The sequence below is a fragment of the Canis lupus genome, chromosome 31, assembly GCF_048164855.1.
Source record: "Canis lupus baileyi chromosome 31, mCanLup2.hap1, whole genome shotgun sequence".
Classification (NCBI taxonomy): Eukaryota; Metazoa; Chordata; class Mammalia; order Carnivora; family Canidae; genus Canis; species Canis lupus.
In genome coordinates, this window is record NC_132868.1 from 12,881,051 (window position 1) to 12,899,729 (window position 18,679).

The following is an 18,679-nucleotide window of genomic DNA, read 5'->3' on the forward strand; positions in this document are numbered from 1 at the left end:
ACCTGTTTGAAAGTGAAGGGTCAGGAGCCCCACCAGGGCCTCACCTAACAGGCCACCTCGGCCACACAGCCCCTGTGAGGTGCCCCGAGACAGAATGTGCTTTCTCAGGACAAGTGAGCTATTCCCTGGCTCCCATCTCAGTGGAGGATGAGCCCACGTGTGGGAGATGCTCATGTGTCCTTCCAGACCACCGGGGGGAGGGAGGGCTGCAGTGTGCCAGGGAGGGGGTGCTATGTAGGGTGCTGGACTGACGTCCTTGAACAGATGGAAAGAGCTGCAAGGATTGCCCAGAGAGCAGAAGGGAGCAGCCCAAACAGGGTGTATGTAGCCTGTGAAGAAAGGGGCTGCCAGGGAGCCGCCTCTCAGCCCTGTCCCCTGTTACAGCGGGAAGGCCCATAGCCAAGCAGTTGCCAAGGCTTCCTTCCAGGACGTCCCTGATGGGGCCACATGACACATAGTGGGATGCCATCAAGTGTACCTTGGATGGGGTTGGTGCTAACGTAGCCCAAATTTTCCAGGCATAAATGCATCTGCTGTCGGGGTTTATGGATATTGCCCTGTTTACTGCTGCTTCTGTGCAGAGCGTCCCAGTGACTGAGCTGACGATCGCTTTATGGCAGACCCAAGTCCATGGTCATAAATGCACCAGAGATGAGCAGTGCAGATTGGGGCCCCACCCAACCCGCACGCTGAGCTGGCCATGCTAGTGGCCACAGCATCATAAATGGAGGGAGGGCTGACCTGCCCTGGTGGGGAAGACAATGCATGGGGACACTGCCGGGACCCCACACCAGGCACCTGAGCTGACCCACCGCCGTCCCGCCTCTGCTCACACGCCCCAGGGGCCTGATTCTGGCATTTCTTTTTTTTTTTTTTTTTTTTTATTTATTCATGATAGTCACACACACACACACAGAGAGGCAGAGACACAGGCAGAGGGAGACGCAGGCTCCATGCACCGGGAGCCCGATGTGGGATTCGATCCTGGGTCTCCAGGATGGTGCCCTGGGCCAAAGGCAGGCGCTAAACCGCTGCGCCACCCAGGGTTCCCGATTCTGGCATTTCTATCACAGACCAGACCCTAGAGGTTCTCCACAAGCTCCAGAGTCCTGATTCTCTGATAGAGGCATTCTGTTGGCATTTCACTCTGGATCACCTGTTCTTATACCTGTTAAAGCCTTGAGAAGACCTATTGGTTAGGCTCAACTCACTAACAACTCTTCCTGGTTTATCTCTTTCTAAAACCAGTGTGTGTACTGTCAAACTCCGGGTGAATTTGAAAATAAGATGTTTAAAGCAAAAGATAAAACCTAGTTTCCTGGTCTTCCCTAGATCCAAGCTGCATGTTACAAAGGCTCATTGACTGGTATATCCTGGACTGTGTAGGCGGCAGAGTTCAAGATGAGTGTTCAAGATGGAGTTCAAGTTCAAGAGGAGGCATAGCTGGTGCCCCCAGGACCTCCCAGAGTGCTGAGCAGTTACTCCCTTGCCACCACCATCCAGCCCCAGGTCCTCACCTGCCACATCCCCAGGCTGGTGCTTGGCACCTGGACACTGTAAAGGGCTTCCCAAACTCGGGTGGGCTCAGAACCACCCAGGCTCTTGGGAAGTGGAATAAGGACCCCCCCCCAAAGACACCCACATTCTAATCCCAGAACCTGTATTACCTGACATGGCAGAGGGGAATTATGGGTGCAGGTGGCTTATCAGTTGACCCCAAGATGGGGAGAGCATCCTGAGTTATCCAGGTATACCCAGGGTGATCACAGGGTGAAGAGGGGTGGCAGAGAGGCATGGGGGAGAAAGACTCCCTGGTCTTGGCTGGTTTTTTGATGGAGGAAGGGGCCACAAGCTGTGGGTCACAGCACAGGGGGCAAAGTACAGGACTCACTACCCATGGGGCCCAGGGCACACTTTGGAGGGCACTCGGCTGACTCCGCTCCTCTTAGGGGGACAGCAGTGCAGGCGCATCTGTGTACTTGGCTCAGGGCTCCCTGTGACGAGGGCAGCCCAACATGCTCACCTGGACCGGGATACTTGGTCACTGGGGTCCTTCAGCACCCTGGACAGTGCTCGCCCTGCTCCGGATGGTTCCCTGTCCCGGGTCTTCCTGAGGTTTGATCCACGGTCTCAGGGGGTGGGTGGGACAAGTCAGAAGCACACCCGTGTATCAGGGCCCAGCCAGTGACTCAGCGTGCCTGAGTCACAGTGTTGTCAGATGAGGGAGAGAGGATGGAGGGGAGCTGGGAGGAGAGGAAGGGAGGGAAGTGGGGGGAGAGGAGATGGTTGCGTACATGGACGGGTGGTTGGATGGACAGATGATGGATGGATAGAGGGGAGTGGGAGGAGATGGATGGATACATGGATGAATGGACATAAGGATGGATGGATGGATGAGGAGGGAGGGAGGGCTGCACAGGCCACCTCGGCCACACAGACCCTGTGAGGTGCCCCGAGACAGAATGTGCTTTCTCAGGACAAGTGAGCTATTCCCTGGCTCCCATCTCAGTTGAGGATGAGCCCACGTGTGGGAGATGCTCATGTGTCCTTCCAGACCACCCCGCAGGTGGAGGGGTGAGTGCGCTGGAGCTGGATGAGGAAGCACCTCCCACTGAGGCTGCAGCGGGGCATAGTATGGAGTGAGGTCAATGCTCCTTTGGAGACCTTCGGAGCCTGAATGATAATCAGCCTTTTTGTAACTTCTAGACCCACATTTGAGGCTCTGAGAGAATGTCTGAAGAACAAAGGGCTGTGTTGCTCAGAAATAAGGTCAGGAGAGTGGCCGGCGCCCTGACACGGGCTGCAGCTCCAGCCAGACCTTGTGCTCATGTAGGGAAGACCTGTCCTGGGCTAGGAGTGGCCAGGCCACGGGCTTGGTCAGGACGCCCCGCACACTGGGTTGCCTGGGCCTGGGCATGGACGCAGACCCGTGTCCCTGCTACCCGAGAGGTCCTGTCAGTATGGGTCACTACAGACCCTGCCCATGACCTGAGCACTCCAGGCGCAGAAAGGGACTTCCCATAGCCTCCACTTTTCCTTGGAGATCGCCCTTCAGATCCCCTCAACCCTTGTGTGCCAGGCCCCCAGCTGCAAAGGGCATGGATGGGAGCCTCCTCGGAGGCCACTCTGCTGGCCTGCTTGGCCACTGGGCCTGCTTGCCCTCTGCCCTTAGAAGGGTTCACTGAGTGCAGCATCTGGCCACCCAGACAGCATCATGTAACACCCCAGGCTGCAGGGTGCCAGGAGCTGAACACCAGGCTCTCCCGCTCTGGAGAGACCGTGCAAACTGTGGTGATGGAGCTGGGCCGTGCTATGAGCCAGGTCTGGGGGGTGCAGGGATGTGGGAAGCAGCAACCACAGTCCTTGGGGTCTGGGCAAGTGTGTAATGGGGTCTGGCTGTTGGCGGGCAAGCGGCACACAGGCTGGCCCTCCCTGCCACCCACGGCCCAGCCCTCAGGAGGCCCCTCCATCCTGCAGCTTTGGGCGCCTGTCCTGCCAGGTGTCCTTCTGCTTCCGTCTGTGCTTGGCGAGCAGCTGGACAAGGGCAACACCTGGAACCCACAGTGCAGGCAAGAAGCACAGGAGGACGCAGGTGGCCTGCACCCAGCCTGGGTAGGACTTCTCCTGCCGTGAGGGGAACCGTGCCTGTAGGGACACGAGGCCTCAGGTGAGCATCTGGGGAAGGACATGGTGAGGCTGAGCCTCGGCCACGGTGACTGAGTGGTGTGGGCCTGCCTCCCCTGCCTCTGCCTGAAGCAAAGCAGCAGGGCTCGTTCACTGCAGGGCGGGCAGTGGAAGAGGCTTGTCCCGGGGCAGCGAGGACACCTCACCCTGAAGTTTCAGGTTCGGGGCTGAGCCTCTCTAGGGTTGGGGCTGTGAGGTGTGGGCCCAGGGCCCGGGGTATGGTGTTCTGCCAAGAGCCTCCCAGCACCTGGAGGGGCTGCTCGACCTTGGGGGTGGCCTTGTCCTGACCTGCTGGATGTGGTTGGGCCCTGTGCCCTGCTCCCTTTTCTCTGAGAGAGGGTCACACCACCTACCCGACTTCAGGCACTTCTTTTGAGACCAATGTGAGGAACTAGCGTGTGAATCGATAGGACAATATTCATGAAAACTCTTGAGAAATATGGCACGTTCATCCTTTGCCTGCCCCTGGCGATGGGAGCCAGTCCCTTTGCTCAGCAGAACTTGGAACAGAATTCCCTCCATGCTCCCGAGGAGGGGTAGTGGCACGTATGAGGTTCTGAGGGGCCAGGTGGGGTGGCAGGTGGGCTGGGCCCACGCAGCTTAGAGCACAGCCAGTGGACAAAGGCTGGCACCAGAGAGCGGCCTCTGCTCCCTTTCTTCTGACCAGGCTCAGTGGTGGGTCAGCAACATGCACCCTACACACCTTCCTTCAACTCAGACCAGGAATGGGCACTTGCAGGTCAGCCCCACAGGCCATGGGAAGTCTGGCTCAAGGCCATGTCCCTGTATGAGCTGCTCCAGGGACCTGGAAACTGCTGTGGTCCTCCTGCCACTGACTGAGGCCTTGCCCCAGGTCCTGGCCAGAGTTGGCTTTGGTGCCCCGAGGGGACACTGGGGGTCTGGCAGCCTTGGGTCTCACAGCAAAGGCAGCCTGCAAGGTCACTTGGGACGTCATCTGGACCCTGGGCAGCACAGGAAAGGGCCAGATCAGGCCCAAGGTGGCTCCCCACTCCCCCAGAGGACCTACGTATTGGGTGTTCCAGGCCCTGTAGCTCAGCGGCGTCCAGACCAGAACGGCAATGTAGGCCACGAAAATGGTCAGCAACAGCAGTGGGCTGACAACCTTCCAAGTCACCCGCCAGTAGAGGCTAGGTCGTCTCCCGGTCATGCACACTATGTCGTCACTGAACCTGCCACAGAAACACAGGGCTCAGGCTCTCCCACCTGCCCACTTAGCCAGCGGCCTTCATCCAGTGTCACCAAGAGAGGGCCCCCAGGGCTGGCCCTCACTGCCACTCTGGCCTTTACTCCCACGCCTTTCTGAGTGGCTGCCGTTGGGGAGAGTGCTCCCAGGTCCCCTGGTCGGAATGTGGGAAAGGCCCCAGCAAGCGGGTCATCCAGCTGGGGAAGAGGGCTGGGCAGGAGGGGCTCCCAGGGGCTCCCAGCCTCTGCAGACCCCAGGAGGGAGGCCCGCCCTACCCTGTACAAGATGCCCCAGGAAGGCCCTATGGGTTTCCCCGAGGGAGGCTCCAGCTGCTGTGTGAGAGTGGGGACAGGGGAGCCCCCAAGGCCCCACTTGTGGGAGAGAAGGAGATGTCAGGCCCAGCACCATACAGCGCCCTGGGACGGGGATGAAGATGATCCAGGACATGCAGTGGCCATGGCTTACACCCTGGGAGTGGGCAGGAGGACAGGACCCTCCTCACAGCCCCTCCCTCAGCTCCTCATGTGTCTCCTCCTGATGCCCTGTGGCTGGTTGTGCCCAGGGCTGTTTCTCTGCACGTTGCTGGGCTAGTCTGCACCATCTGGCTGCCCCCGTGCTGCCTCTCCAGGTGAGCAGCGTCCCACCTTGGGACAAGCCCTCTGGCCCCAGGCCCACAGCACAGCAGTCAATGCCTGGCATTTGGAGCCTCCCAGGGCCCCCAGGGAATACGGGCAGAGGTCACAACTTCTAGGACCATCTGAGCAGGGCTCTGGTCAGGAGTAGCAGGTGTTTGACAGGTGAGACTGATAGGTGTGAGTGCAAAGGTGACAAGTAGGAGTGACAGGTGTGAGCATAGGTGTTACAGATATGAGTGTCAGGTGTGACAGGTGAAGGCAAGTGTGAGTGACAGGTGAGAGCAGGTGTGACAGGTGTGACTGCAGATGTGAATGACAGGTGTGACAGGTGGGGTGCAGAGTCCAGGTGTGCAGTGGGTCAGAGTCAGGCGGGGACGGGCAGGGCCAGTGCTGGACCTTTTCAGAGGCTGCTGGGACAGGGTCAAGGTGGGTGGGCTCCCCGATGCCCCAGTGTCCACTTCTCCTGGGACTTGGGGAGTCCACCCTGCGAACTGGAGATGGGCCATCGTGCTGCCCATCCCCACAGGCAGGGGGCCCAGGCAGCTGCCCTGCGTCTGGGAGGGGCTCTGATGGCCACGTGCCATCTCGTGCTGCCAAGAGAGTGGCTGCCCGACACACGTGCACCGCAGTCTTGGGGGTGCTGGGAGCAGAGGGCTGGGGACCTGGGGGCGGTGCACACTCACCGTTGCAGCCCGTAAACATAAGCGACCCCGATCACCTCAAGGAAGGCAAAGATGATGAGGTTGAGAGGGGCGGCGTAGTTGTCAAACACCTCGAGCCAGTAGTTTCCCGACTGCAGCGTGAAGCAGATCGCCGAGAGGAAGCATAGCAGGCAGGCCAGCCCTGGAGGAACAGTGCCGCCCTGTCGCCGAGCTGGTCCCCCTGCTTCTCAGGCCCTCCCTGCCTGGTGCACCTGTCTCCCGGTCTGCTCTCCCCACCACGGCCCAGCCCTGTGTCCAGAAGCAGGAAGACGCACAGGAGGGGACTTGGCATCAGGGAGCAGTGCTGGCAGTGACCCCTGCTCTGCCCCTGCGTGGCCCCTGGGTCTCCCAGGATGGCCCTCGAGGGATGTTGAGTGGGCGCAGAGCCCCTGGGACCAGCCCCGAGGGGTGGTCAGACCCAGCCCTTCTCGGGGGCTCCCGTGGACAGGGGGCCAGGAGGCAGTGGGACAGGGAGTGGCCTGGAGTCCACTCACCCGTCAGGACCTCCTTGGGGATGGATCTGTGCGTAAGCCCCATGTCCAGGAGTGGCGTAATGATGCTCTCCATGTTCCCAAACATTGAGGACAGGCCCAAGGTGAACAGCATCCCGAAGAACAGCACGGCCCACCCGGGGGCCCCCGGCATGTGGAGGATGGCCTCCGTGAAGATGATGAAGGCCAGGCCCGTGCCTGAGGCGCTCTGCAACACACATGTGCCAGCATGCCCCATGCTATGACACAGTGACCGGCTCACCCCAGGGCCGGGTGGCAGCCCTGCCTGTTTTGGCTACACAGCAAGCCACAGCGGCACCTCCAAGCAGGAGGAACCTCTTCCCTTTTGCTGCCGCGTGGCCAGCAGGTGACCATATGCCTGGGGGGTGGGGCTCAGGTGCATCAGCCCATATCCTTGGGGCCACCTCCTGGCCTGGCCACAGCTCAGCTCCGTGACCCATACACTGCCCCCAACCCCAGTCCCGTGCACAGGTGACACCTGGTCTCCCGGGCCAGCCTGGCCCCCAGCCTCCTGGGCAGGGCACTGTGGGACACATTACATTTGAGGCCACAGGTTTTCTAGAAGCTCAGCCAAGCTGAGGCTAAGGGTGGGCTTAGAGGCATCGTTCACGGCTCCCAGGCCAGCCTGGTCCAGGTCTGTGGAGGAGATTCGCAGCTGCCAGGAGCAGGGCCAGGCCCCCCGGGTACCTTATCCAGAAAGTCTTCCAGGTGGCAAGCCTCCAGATGGAGCCTGGCCACCCTCTCGGGCTGGGAGGCATTCAGGTGCGTGAGGACGGCTGCGTAGTCATCCCTGGAGATGCTCTGGTCGGGGAAATCGAACGCATTGATGAGGTGGAGGATGTTTCTGCAGAGACAGGCCAGTGCCCGCTAGGCTGGGCGCCCCGCACCCCAGAGACTCCCAGCAGGACAGCAGGGCCCTCAGGAGGGATGGGCAGCTGCGGGGACAGAAGGGACCCCACCTGGAGGGGCGGCCCCTGAGGCCCACAGTGGGCAGTGGGCCCTGGCCTCCTCGACTGCGCACCGGCAGTGCCCTGGGAGGGTTTTGGGCAGATCAGCGGCACCAGGTCCCCATCTGCCTGCCACCGCCCTCAGATGCTCACTGGTTCGAGGGCGGCCCAAACACACGCCCAAGGGCGTTCCCGAGCTTGTCACTTTGCCTACTTGCTGAAATAGATTTGTAACCTCGAAATCAATACTTGTGGTGCTTCTGGCGTGGTCAGCGGCCTGCCCCGGGTTGGTGGGCAACACTCAGCCCTCCGGATTCACCTCCTCCTGTCACAGGGACCCTCACAGTCTGTTCAGGCCACGGTGTTTGCAGATCTGTGCTGTTTGCAGGTGATTTGCTGCTTAAATGTGCCTCGAGTACTGCGCTGACGTGCCCTGGGTCCTGCGCGTGAGGCGGCCGGGCCAAAACTCCCAGGGACGACGCAGCAGAAGCACCTCACGTAGGCCTGGGTTGCTGCTGTCGCCGTGAGCACAGACTTGCTCACAAGGCTCAGTGGCCACAGCTGGGCGCTGCCCCTGCTGCTCCCTAGCGGGCATCTCACAGTTCACCATGTGGGTGCTGCAGCCTCTCGGGAACATTCCAGCGGGTGCACTTGCCCCGGGGCCCAAGCTCAGGCTGTTCTGTGCAGCCACTCCGCTGCCCCTCCACCCTCTGCACGACTCAAACGTGCTCACAGCAGGTGTCACCGGGGCCGTTCGACACCAACACGACAGGGGACCGGTCATTCTACGGGGGCTGCCCTGGGCCCCAGGCCCTCCGGCAGCATCATAGGGGGTGAGCCTGCGCATGTCTGTGGGGCCGCCTGGCAAACCACCTCGGACAGGCTATTTGCGGGCCAGAATCGACAGCCTTAGCAGCGCTGCACCACTGACACCATCCCCATGGCCTCCGAGCCCCAGGCTGTCGTGGCAGGTGACTACGGCTGAAAACCTTAGAGCAAACGGACACTCATCCTCCTGGCTCTGGGGCCAGAGGTCCATGGTGCAGTGTGGGCAGAGCCACGCTCCCATGAGCTCAGGGGATAGTGCTTCCCGCCACTGGGCTCGTGGCTGCGTCCTTCCACCCTCTGCCTCATCCAGGGCCTCCCTCATGGGTCTCCCGCAAGGACACGAGCCACTGGATTGGGCCACTCATCAACAGGACCTCCTCTTAACCAGCAGCGACCAGAGACATCCCCACCCCCAGCTGACACCAGGTCACATTTGGGCTGCGGGTGGACATGAACTTCTGGACACTCCACCTCATGCCCCTCAGGAAATAAAAGGTGGTTTGTGGGCATCGTCTGGAGGCCATGCTCTGTGGACAGCTCGCCCTCAGGCCCCAGGCACCGTGCTCACCTGTCCAGGCAACGCCCATGGTCGTTGGCTGCCTTGAATCCCAAGACGGAGAACACAGCGATGGAGGCATAGAGGGAGGTCATGCTGTTGACCAGGGCGATGGTCACTGCGTCCTTCTCACAGTTGTTCCTAGAAAACACATGCATAGCGCCTCTGTGCTTAGGGCTGTCTCCATGCCCCCTTCCGGGACACCCCGTCCCACACACGAGCCCCACACCCAAGACCCCCAGCACCAACTCTGCTCCCAGTAGTCTCAGGATGGCCTTGGATCCCCTTCCACAGTCCCCTCCCCACTGACCCCTCCCTGACCACCTCTCCCTGACCATCCCTCCCCGTTGATCTCTCCCTGACCATCCCTCCCCGCTGACCTCTCCCTGACCACCCCTCCCCACTGACACCGTCCTTGCCCTGCCAGCTGGAGACTGCGGGTGGTCAGCCTCCACCCGTGCCTGGACACAGGCAGCAAGGGTGTAGGGCATCATGGAGCCTACAGTAAGCTTGGCTGAGATGATCTGCAAGCTACTTGGAGTGGGCTGAGGTGGTCACTTGGTTGCAGTCGTGTGGAGCATCCCGGGCCCACCCCCCACCCCTGCATGTCTGAGGGGGATAAGTTCTGACCACTGCATAGGGTCACGTTTGTTCAGATGGTCCCAGAGCTTGCAGCTGCCTGGTTGGTGACAGGTGGTGCTTTATGCCTGAGACTCCTGGGGTTCCCACAGCAGGTGTGAGCCCCATGTCCATCTTAAGTGACCAGGGAGGCTGAAACACCCTGTATTTCTGCTTTTTTGACCCCATGCATGACACACATGGCCTGCTGGTCGGTGTCAGCCTCTGGTGATGGCCTTGTTCCTGGCATTATCTGGGCTCTCCCACTCCAGAACAGGCTGGGAGCTGTCTTGGGGTCCCTCCCCACAGCCTTGGGGAGATGACGGAGTCATTGGTAGGATCCCCACAATCTGTTCCTGTCACAAGTTCACAGCCGGTCACTCTCCTGCACACAGGACATAACGGTGCAAGTGCTTTGTGCTTCTCCCAGGAGCATCTCCCAGAAGTGTCTCCCAGGAGCCTCAGGGCGGGAGGCTCAGCACCTCAGTTGGAAGGAACTACCCCAAGCCTTGTCCCTACCTGGGTGGGTTATAACTTGCAAAAGCAATGTGTCCTCCGAAGGCCAGGGACAGTGAGAAGAATATCTGCGTGGCTGCGTCCAGCCACACTCGGGGGTTCTGGAGAATCTGCACCTGGAAGGACGCACAATCCTGTTGTGCAGCAGATGACCACATGCACCGCGGAGCCCACAGCTCCAGAACATTCCCAAAGCTTCCTTCGGGACGATGCTCAGGAGGGGGTATGAACAGCTTGGAAGCACCGTCGGAAGAGCAGATCACACGGCAAGTGTGGTCTTGCTGTTCTGTGACGCATCAAACCCACGGCTCCCATCCACGCGGGACGCTCAGGGTGACTGACCCCTCGGGGCTGAGAAATGGGTCTGAGCAGCTTGACTCGGGTGTGTTTATTCTGCTTCATTCATATCCACTGGCTCTGAGTGACCTGAAAGGTCTCATGTGGTGGGACACAGTGCCTGGTGTCTGTGGCTGGGGATGGCCCAAGGCAGACCCACCTGGACACCCAGTGCCCCCTTCCTCCTGCCGGGTGCCCTGGAAGCTCCCAGGGGGTGCTAGGCTCCTAGAGAGAGTGGTAGGGTCCAGGAAGGGTGTGAGCTCCAGTGGGTGGGCCCTGGGTCCTGTGGCTCCTCTCCTGGTGGGCTGCGTGTTACAAACCAAGTCCCCCTCTGACCCTGGCCTCCTGCCTGAGACCCATGCCACCTCCTCCCTGCCCTCACCCACACATGGCCTCTGGTGGGGCCTGGCCTCTGTCTCACGGCCATTCCCATGGCTGGGGATGGAGCAAGCTGGCCTGGGCTATGGCTCTGACTCATGTTTTCCCTGCAGCCTGGAGCCTGGACTTCAAACCAACTTACATCTGGCGTGAACAAGTAGATTAACCCTTCGACCGCCCCGGGCAGGGTGAGTCCTCTGATAAGGAAAATTGTCAGGACCAGGTACGGGAACAGGGCTGTGAAATAAATTGCCTTTAAAAAAGACCAAATTGTTAGACTTTTCACTGGTATATGCTCCATATAAAACCTTAAAGAGGCAGGTATGCTCTGAACGCCTCAGCGGCCAGCGACCTGTCACCCATGTGGGATTCCACCTGAGCAGGGGTGCAGGGCACCAAGAGCTGAGGGGGCTCCAGTCAGGCTCTGAGGGTCTGGGGCTCAGGGGATGATCACAAGCAGATTCATGTATGCCTTTGTGTCTGTGTGGTGGGTGCTGACCATCCCAGGCCAGTGGGATGATGCCTCCCTCGTACCCACACCCATGCTCCCCCAGCACCACCCTTCCTCCTCCCCACATCTGGCCACTTCATGGGGGCCTTGGGGCCACACACCTGCCCACACCTGTCTCCCCAGCATAGGACCAGTGTCCCTTCAGTCAGATGTGGCCAGGGGTCTGCACACATGGTGTCTGCATAGAATCAATCCACCGACAATGCTTTTCCCTCAAGGCCGCCCTGCAAGCCCCAAAATACAGATTGACTGGGAGTCGCAGATGCCTCTTTAGGGACTTCCATCACAGGTCATTTGGAATTTTTGGCTGACCTGTTGGGCCTAATGGTTGCTTTGGTCTAATTCAGTGATTCCGGTCTTCCCAAGTGTAAAGACCCTCATGTAACTATAACCTTCACACACCAATTGAGAAAATGTGCAGGCACATGTACACGTCTGGATCTGTGCAAAAGGACTGCAAACGTGTGTCGGGAGCCATGGTCTGGAAATGCATGGAGCCATGTCTCACGCGCTGGAAGGGAGGATGTGTGTGGCACCGGGCCTGTCTTTGCCTGGAGATGAGAGGGTGCAGGGTGAAGGCAGGCTTTCAAGTCAAAAGCCCAGGCCTCCCCTGGTCCTCCCTGCACAGAAGCCACATGAGTAACTGTGGACACATTGCTCCTCATCATTGGAGTCTCTTCAAAAGTTAGGAACTGTTTAAAGCAAACACTCCAGGAGCACGTCTGCCGCTTACAGCCCGTTACAGGAAAATGTGCGCTGGGGGCAGGAAAACACAGAAAGGCAGTGCCGCATGAGGGACAGTCTCCTGCCTCATCCCGTGGGCAGCATTGCGCCCAGATGGACCGATGGCCACACCCCTAGCCCAACCCCAAGGACAGGACAGCCATGGCTGACAAGGCAGCAGAAAATGTAGAGCATGGTCACAAGAAACACTCAGGAACTGGGAGAATAGGAACAGAGGGGACCCATAGGAAACAGAGACAGGATGGCAGACTGAGCCTGGATTAGTAGTCACACTAAACGTAAATGGTCTAAACAGCTACACAAGAGCAGGGACTGCCAGCATGGATAGAAAATTTCCTTGTAGAAGGAACACAGTTTACACAAAGAGACCCAAACACGTTAAAAGAAAAAGAACAGAGAAAATCTCCCCGTTGGCATCTGAGCAGAGCGTCGTCAGGCAGAGGTACCCATCTCTGCAGAGTGCATGATCTTCAAGCCTGTGCCCTCCCAGCAGAGCCTCTGACCCTGGTCACCAACACCGAACTGGAGGGAGCCGGGCAGTGGGGTCTGCCCAAGGGTCTCACCTTCCCCGTGGATTCAATGCCTCTGATGACACACAGGTACACAACTGCCCAGGATGCGGCTAAGCAGGCCAGCAGCCGCCCCTGGATGGAGCCGCTGTCGCTAATGTCAGCTGTGATGTTCAGCGTCTGCCGGTACCAGAAGTAGCTCACGGTACTGCTGGCCTGGCACTCGGCCTCAAACCCTAGAACCAGGAGGGTCCCATCAGGGGCTTCACGGGGCTCAGTCCTGGGTGTGGGCTCTGCGGACCTCCACCAGGAGTGCCGCCTGTGGCTGACCTGGCCCGGGGATGCCGCCCGAATGCCAGGCACAGCAGGTGGGACCTATGCCTACCGCCATCCAGGGTGTGCAGCTGGGGCAGGAGGGCCAATGAGGAGAGCGTCCAGGCCCAGACCTGCCCCTGGGTGGCCTCCTTCAGAATGTGCCCAGCTCAACTTAGTGTCAGCAGAGGTGGGAGGGGAAGGAGGCTTAACACAGTTGTACAAGCCAGTGCCAAATATAGTTATTTCGTGTGCTGTGAGGACCTCCTTGGCTGAAGCCTGTGGCAGGGGCACACGTGCACACAGCTGGGCTGGGGGCACACATGGTGTCAGGGCCCATGCCCATCAGTGCTCAGAAATGGTGGGGTAAGGAGGACAGGGTTTCAGGGGTGATGTGTGGGGGAGCCCGTCAGGGCCCACAGGGGGCAGGATACCCAGCTTCCCGCCCGAGCACTACCTGTGCGGTTGACGTCCAGTGGACAGGAGCTCCAGGGGAGCGGGGACTGGAAAGAGTTGAGGAAATACCACAGCACCCACGTCAGGACAGTGTTGTAGTACAAGCTGACCAGGAAGGACACGGTGACACAGCCCAGCCCTATGGAGAGGCACGGCCGGTGCACGGAGCTCCAGACACTCAGCAGCCTGCCCCCCTACTCGCCCTCACCCCCGAGACCTCCTGCTCTCCCTCCCCATCACCCCCAGGCCCCCCGCCCCCCTCCCCCTCACTGCTCAGAGCTCGGCCACAGTTAGCTCCCACAGGGGTGCTGCCACGCATATCTCCCCGCACTGCTACGTCCCGGCCCTGCTTCAGCAGATCCGAAGCCACCACAGGTGCGCTGGCCTAATGAGCTAACAGGCAGCACACACGTGACCTGCAGACCTCTACCCTCCCCACAGCTCCGGGCAGGGGTCAGAGGGAGGCAGCCTACCCACTCCACCCAGGTAGGGCGAGATGGCCGTCCACACCCCGATGCTGCCTCTCCGCAGGCGCTGGCCGATGGCCAGCTCGACGTAGAAGAGCGGGATTCCCTCGAAGACCAGGGCGATGAGGTAGGGGATGAGGAAGGCCCCTGCAGAGACACAGTGGTCAGCAGATGGTCACCGACTGCCTGATGAGGCCTTGGCTGGGGGAGTGGTGCCCTCGGCTGCCCTGAGAGGGGGACACGAGCCTGCACATCCAGTGTCTGGTTTGCTGCTGTTCAAATCCCACCTTGTGATGCTTCGGTGGCAGGTTTCATGCAATAAAGAACAGCCTTGTTCTGACAGGAGCACCCGAACCCCGGTTACGGGCCCTCCTGTGACATGGGGCTGGTCTCTGCTCCCAGAGGGATGTTGGAGACAGTGACGTTTGAAGCGGTCTCTTGAGTTGTGTGCCTGAGTGGGGGCCGGGACCCATCTCTGTGCCTTGGCGTGAGTGTCCCCTCTGCACCACCGTCTGGGTGCTGGGAGGAGGGCACCCGTAGCCACAGTGCGGTGGGGGGCTCCATGGTCCCTCAAGGGAGCACACATTGACCAGCCTCATGGGCCTGATGGGAGAGCTCAGCCTTCAGCTCAGTGAGCCAGTGGTGGAGGGAGCAGGAGATGAGGCCACAGGTGTGAAGACTGAGGGGCCCAGCCTCCTGGAGCCCACATCCCTGAGGGGTCCCACTGGATCCCCGCGTCCCACCGGACTTGTGGGTGTTTCTCATACTGCGAGGGAAGGGCATCCTGACCGGCCTCACCCTCCCAGGCCCCATACAATCAGGAGCTGCATTTTTGTCTGGGTAACCGCAGTCCGTGGGCCCGCTGCCGTTAGGTGCTCCAGGACTGATCCCTGCAGCTGCACGGCATGGCCGGCCAGGGAACCGTGCAGACCAACATGGGTGTGGGCCCCTGATGGTGCTCCCAGCGTCTCCCGGTGTCTCCCGGCTTGGCTGGCACGGCGCAGGCCCAGCCTCTGGGAGCCAAGCTGCCAGCCTGTCTCTGAGTTTTGCATCACCATCTGAGGTTTTGACGCTGAGTTGAGGTAGCCACTCAGCCCACACCAGCTTCTGCAAGGGACTCCAGGGTTTGGGGCAAAACAGTGCCCATTGGTGTCTTCTAGGCAGTGGCAAAACCACAAAATGAGAGAACAACGTGGAATTCTGGGAGACTCGGCCTCAGTGGGCACACCTGACACCCCCGGGACGACCAGGGGCCTGTGAGCAGGGGCTTGGAGCTGGGGGGCGGATATAGCCCGGACCACTTCAGAGCACTCCTGGGAGGGAGATGGGTCATTCACAGGCCAGGGGTCCAGGGCCCAAGTGTAGGAGGCCTCCTAGCCTGCCCTTCCCACACCCTTCCCACACTGTGTCATCGGTCCTCTGCAGGTGTGTGGACTCCCAGCCTCCCTTGGACCTCGGGAACACACCTGTGGCAGGGTGAGGACCGGCCTGGGGGTGGGAGCCTGCCTGTCAGGCAGGGGTTCTGGGTCCTGGGTACTTGACCCACTGTCTGGAACAGGCATGCAGGCTCTAGGTCGGACCCATGGATCCCCTGCACTGTGGGGAGGGTCACAGCCTGCAGGACGGGGCAGGAGCCCAGGCGGGGCCCCAGGGGCTGGCTGAGGTCAGCGTGGCAGGGAGCACCCGGAGGGGCTGAGAGGAGCAGAGGGGGGTTTCTCTGTCACCGAGCTGGTGTGGCTGAACCTGCCACACCTCGAGGCCAAGAGAAGGGAAAGCAGCCCTGCGGTTTAAACAGAAGCCACATGGTCCAGAGCGTCGGCCGCTGCGTGTTAGGTGCATTTTAGCCCTAGCCCCAAAGCGTGTGGACCATGACCCGGGTAAAAACCAAGCCAGTTTGGAGGAGGGCCACTGGTTGCGGGAGGACCCAGGCACGTGATTAGAGAGGTGGGACTGCGAGCCCCACGCGGCCCCTGGGCTGGGGAGAGGCCCGGAGGCTGCATTTCTCCCAGGCTGGTGATGCCACGAGCCGTGCGTCCAGGACGGAAGCTCCGCAGGAGCCATGAGCACGCAGGAGGGCAGAGTGGCTCCCACGGCCGCCCCTGGCTGCCCTGGAGCTGTATATTCTTTATGACGCCAGGTCCCGGTGCCTACGCAGGCTCCTCGCTGTGAGCCGTGCTAGGAAGTGTCTGAGCCTGAGGAGTGGAGTGGGCATCCGGGGAAACATTTCTCGACACTGGGTCCTGCCGTGGGGGCAGCAGGAGGGCCAGCCTTCACCTGCGGGGTTGGCACGCTCAGATGGAACATGTGCTGGGCTCGGGGGGATGGCTCAGGGCGGGCAAAACCCTCCCACATGCAGCGTCAGACGCCGAGAGGAGTTGCTTCTGGCCCTGCCCTCAGCCCGACTATGGGGCAGGGGTGCAGATCGCGGCGCACATGCCCACGCCGTGGATCTGTGAGTACCCTGTGCTCCGCCGGCCCCAGGGTGCGGGCGGCCGTGTTCGGGGTCCCGACCACTGAGAAGATGCAAAGGACAAAAAGCCCGGTCTGACGGGGTCGGCTGCACACCTGGTGCTGCTGAGAATCAGCGAGATGGTCCCGGAGCCCAAAAGAGGACAGAGAGCAACCAGCCGTCTCTGCGGGGGGGGCGACCCGGAGTTGCGAGGGTGGCCGCGCCTCCCAGACGATCTAGACACCCCAAAGCCCCGGGAGTCTCCCGTGGAGATCAACAGCCTGGCTGTGACGTCCGTGTGGCAGCTGCGGCCAATGCAGAACGACACAGCCGACGAGTGAGAGGCCCCACCCCGCCGGACGTCTGGATTCGCGGTCAGACCACAATAACGGCGTCCACGTGCCTTTCCCTGCACGAATCCGCTGCGTCCGTGGGGCCCACGGACACCGAGGTCAGAACATGGCAGTGCAGGCGTCGGGGGCCACTTACGGGTGCCCCGCCTGCCCTGCCGTGGACGCGGGCAGGAACCTCGACCCCGCAGGTGCTGACGGCTCGCCCGAAGCCGCAGCAGACCCCCCAAGGGCCGCCTGAGTGTTTCCCGGCTCTGACACGGTGGTGCCTTTTAAGTCTCCTTCCTTAAGAGTCGAATAATCACTAGGAAGGCAGGAAGTAGTCACCCTCAGGGGGCCCGAGTTGGTGCAGAATAAAGATGCGGTGGGTTATCTGCTTGTTGCTTGCATCCTCTTATCAAAACGGTCGGTCATGGGCAGTGAGACCAAAAGTCATTTTCACGCGTGAGGAGGTGCTTGTCTAGGACAAGTGTGAGTTCTGAAACTCGAGTATTTATGACGTTGCACTAAGGCTCTCACACCCGGAAATAGGGCCTACAAGAAGAGTTTAAACAGCAGGGCCCGCAAAGCCCTGAGCACAGGCGTGACGGGTTGACCCAGGGCCCTCGGGCAGGCAGTGCCCACACACGGCCCACGGCGACGAGGGTTCCGGAATGGTCGGTCCCAGGAAGGTCCCAGCAAGTCGCAGTGCTGAGCAGTGGCCACCCGGTTCTGGTCAGTGCGGCATTTACTGACCTGGAGTGACCACCGGCATGGGGGTCACTGCTTCGCCCCCAGACGTGCCTCTCCTGATGCCCGGGGCAGCACGGGGGGCGATCTGGGTCTTCTGTCCGGTGCCTGGGGTGTGGTGTGCCTCGGAGACTCTTGTTCTCAGGTGACCACAGCCCACGGTGCCCGCCCGGCCCCTGGCCCCAGAGTGGCTCTAACGCCTCTAGGGCAGCAGTTCCAAGACACATTTCTCCTCCAACTTCTCAAGATCGGGAAAACAACAGTAAACTTTCAAGAAGCAGTGTTGTTGCAAACAGGGAAACTGCACCTGCCAGTGCTCTCGCCTGGTCTGCTCCACGGTGGTCGGGCTACATGTCCCCGAAGTCCCCAGCCCGTGTTCCCCCAACGCAGCCTGACCACTGCCCACATGCCACTGCCAGGAGGGCCACTGCATGCCCTGGAAGGGGGAGGACGGCTCCCCTTCAGAGAAGGTGGCGGGCAGCTCACACACGTACAGGCTTCCATTTCTGACCAGTTCCCGGTGGGGCCGCACCACCGCCCCCAAAGGAAACCGTATGCACATTCCAGCCAGAGGCCTGGTGGATGCAGGAAGACTGCCCCTGGGACTTTCAGGGGGCCCTCAAGTCTCACGGGTACAGAGAGGCTAGAATGCAAGTTGACCTGAAAGGGAGATCCCATGGGACCCACGGGTCAACCCCAGAAAAGGACCAACCCAGCCCAGGGGACGTCCCGTGGGGCAGCGGGTGATGGGCGGGCGGGCTTGCTGGCACCACCACGGACTCTTGTGAAGGGACACTGGGGAGCAGGTGGCCCGGCCTGTGTGCCCTGCAAACCTAAAGTGAGCTGAGTCCAAGTGCAGTTTGGAAAGTCCCCTGAGCCCCAGAAGGCCGGGATGCCCCCGGCCTGGACTTCAAGTGGACAGGTGTCTGGGCCACGGAGAATCGGTGTGTCCCCCAGACGCCAACCCGTGCCCCAGCCCGCGGCGACGGCTCACCTCCCCCGTAGGTCTGGCAGAGGTACGGGAACCTCCAGATGTTGCCCAGGCCCACGGCAAACCCGATGCAGCTCAGAAGGTACTGCAGCTTGTTGTCCCACTTGGGCCTCTCGGACCCGCCACCGTCACCCAGGGGCTCCGGCCCCACAGTGCATGCCATGCCTGTGACTCGCTCCTGCCTGGGCTCCAGGGACCCTCCGGGACCTTCGCTGAGGTTTGGGAGCCCCGAGTGGTCCCCCTTCC

General features: G+C 60.9%; 1 protein-coding gene across 1 annotated transcript; it reads right to left on the reverse strand.

Annotated features, from left to right (window-relative positions):
- Positions 1-3,363: 3,363 nt before the first annotated feature.
- SLC6A18 (solute carrier family 6 member 18) lies at positions 3,364-18,679 on the reverse strand. The gene is made up of 12 exons (XM_072807400.1): positions 18,437-18,679; positions 13,921-14,061; positions 13,449-13,586; positions 12,734-12,915; positions 11,058-11,168; positions 10,205-10,317; positions 9,080-9,208; positions 7,424-7,580; positions 6,719-6,923; positions 6,207-6,366; positions 4,712-4,874; positions 3,364-3,645 (listed from the first exon to the last, which is right to left on the reverse strand). Exons 1-12 carry the CDS (start codon positions 18,594-18,596, stop codon positions 3,454-3,456), a joined length of 1,851 nt encoding a protein of 616 aa, XP_072663501.1. The 5' UTR covers positions 18,597-18,679; the 3' UTR covers positions 3,364-3,453.

Coding starts and splice junctions, on each gene's coding strand:
- SLC6A18 (XM_072807400.1), bottom strand. CDS start 18,596: ATGGCATGCACTGTGGGGCCGGAGCCCCTGGGTGACGGTGGCGGGTCC. Junction 14,062..18,436: donor CTGCCAGACCTACGGGGGAG/GTGAGCCGTCGC, acceptor GTGTCTCTGCAG/GGGCCTTCCTCATCCCCTAC. Junction 6,367..6,718: donor CCCCAAGGAGGTCCTGACGG/GTGAGTGGACTC, acceptor CTGTTCCTCCAG/GGCTGGCCTGCCTGCTATGC.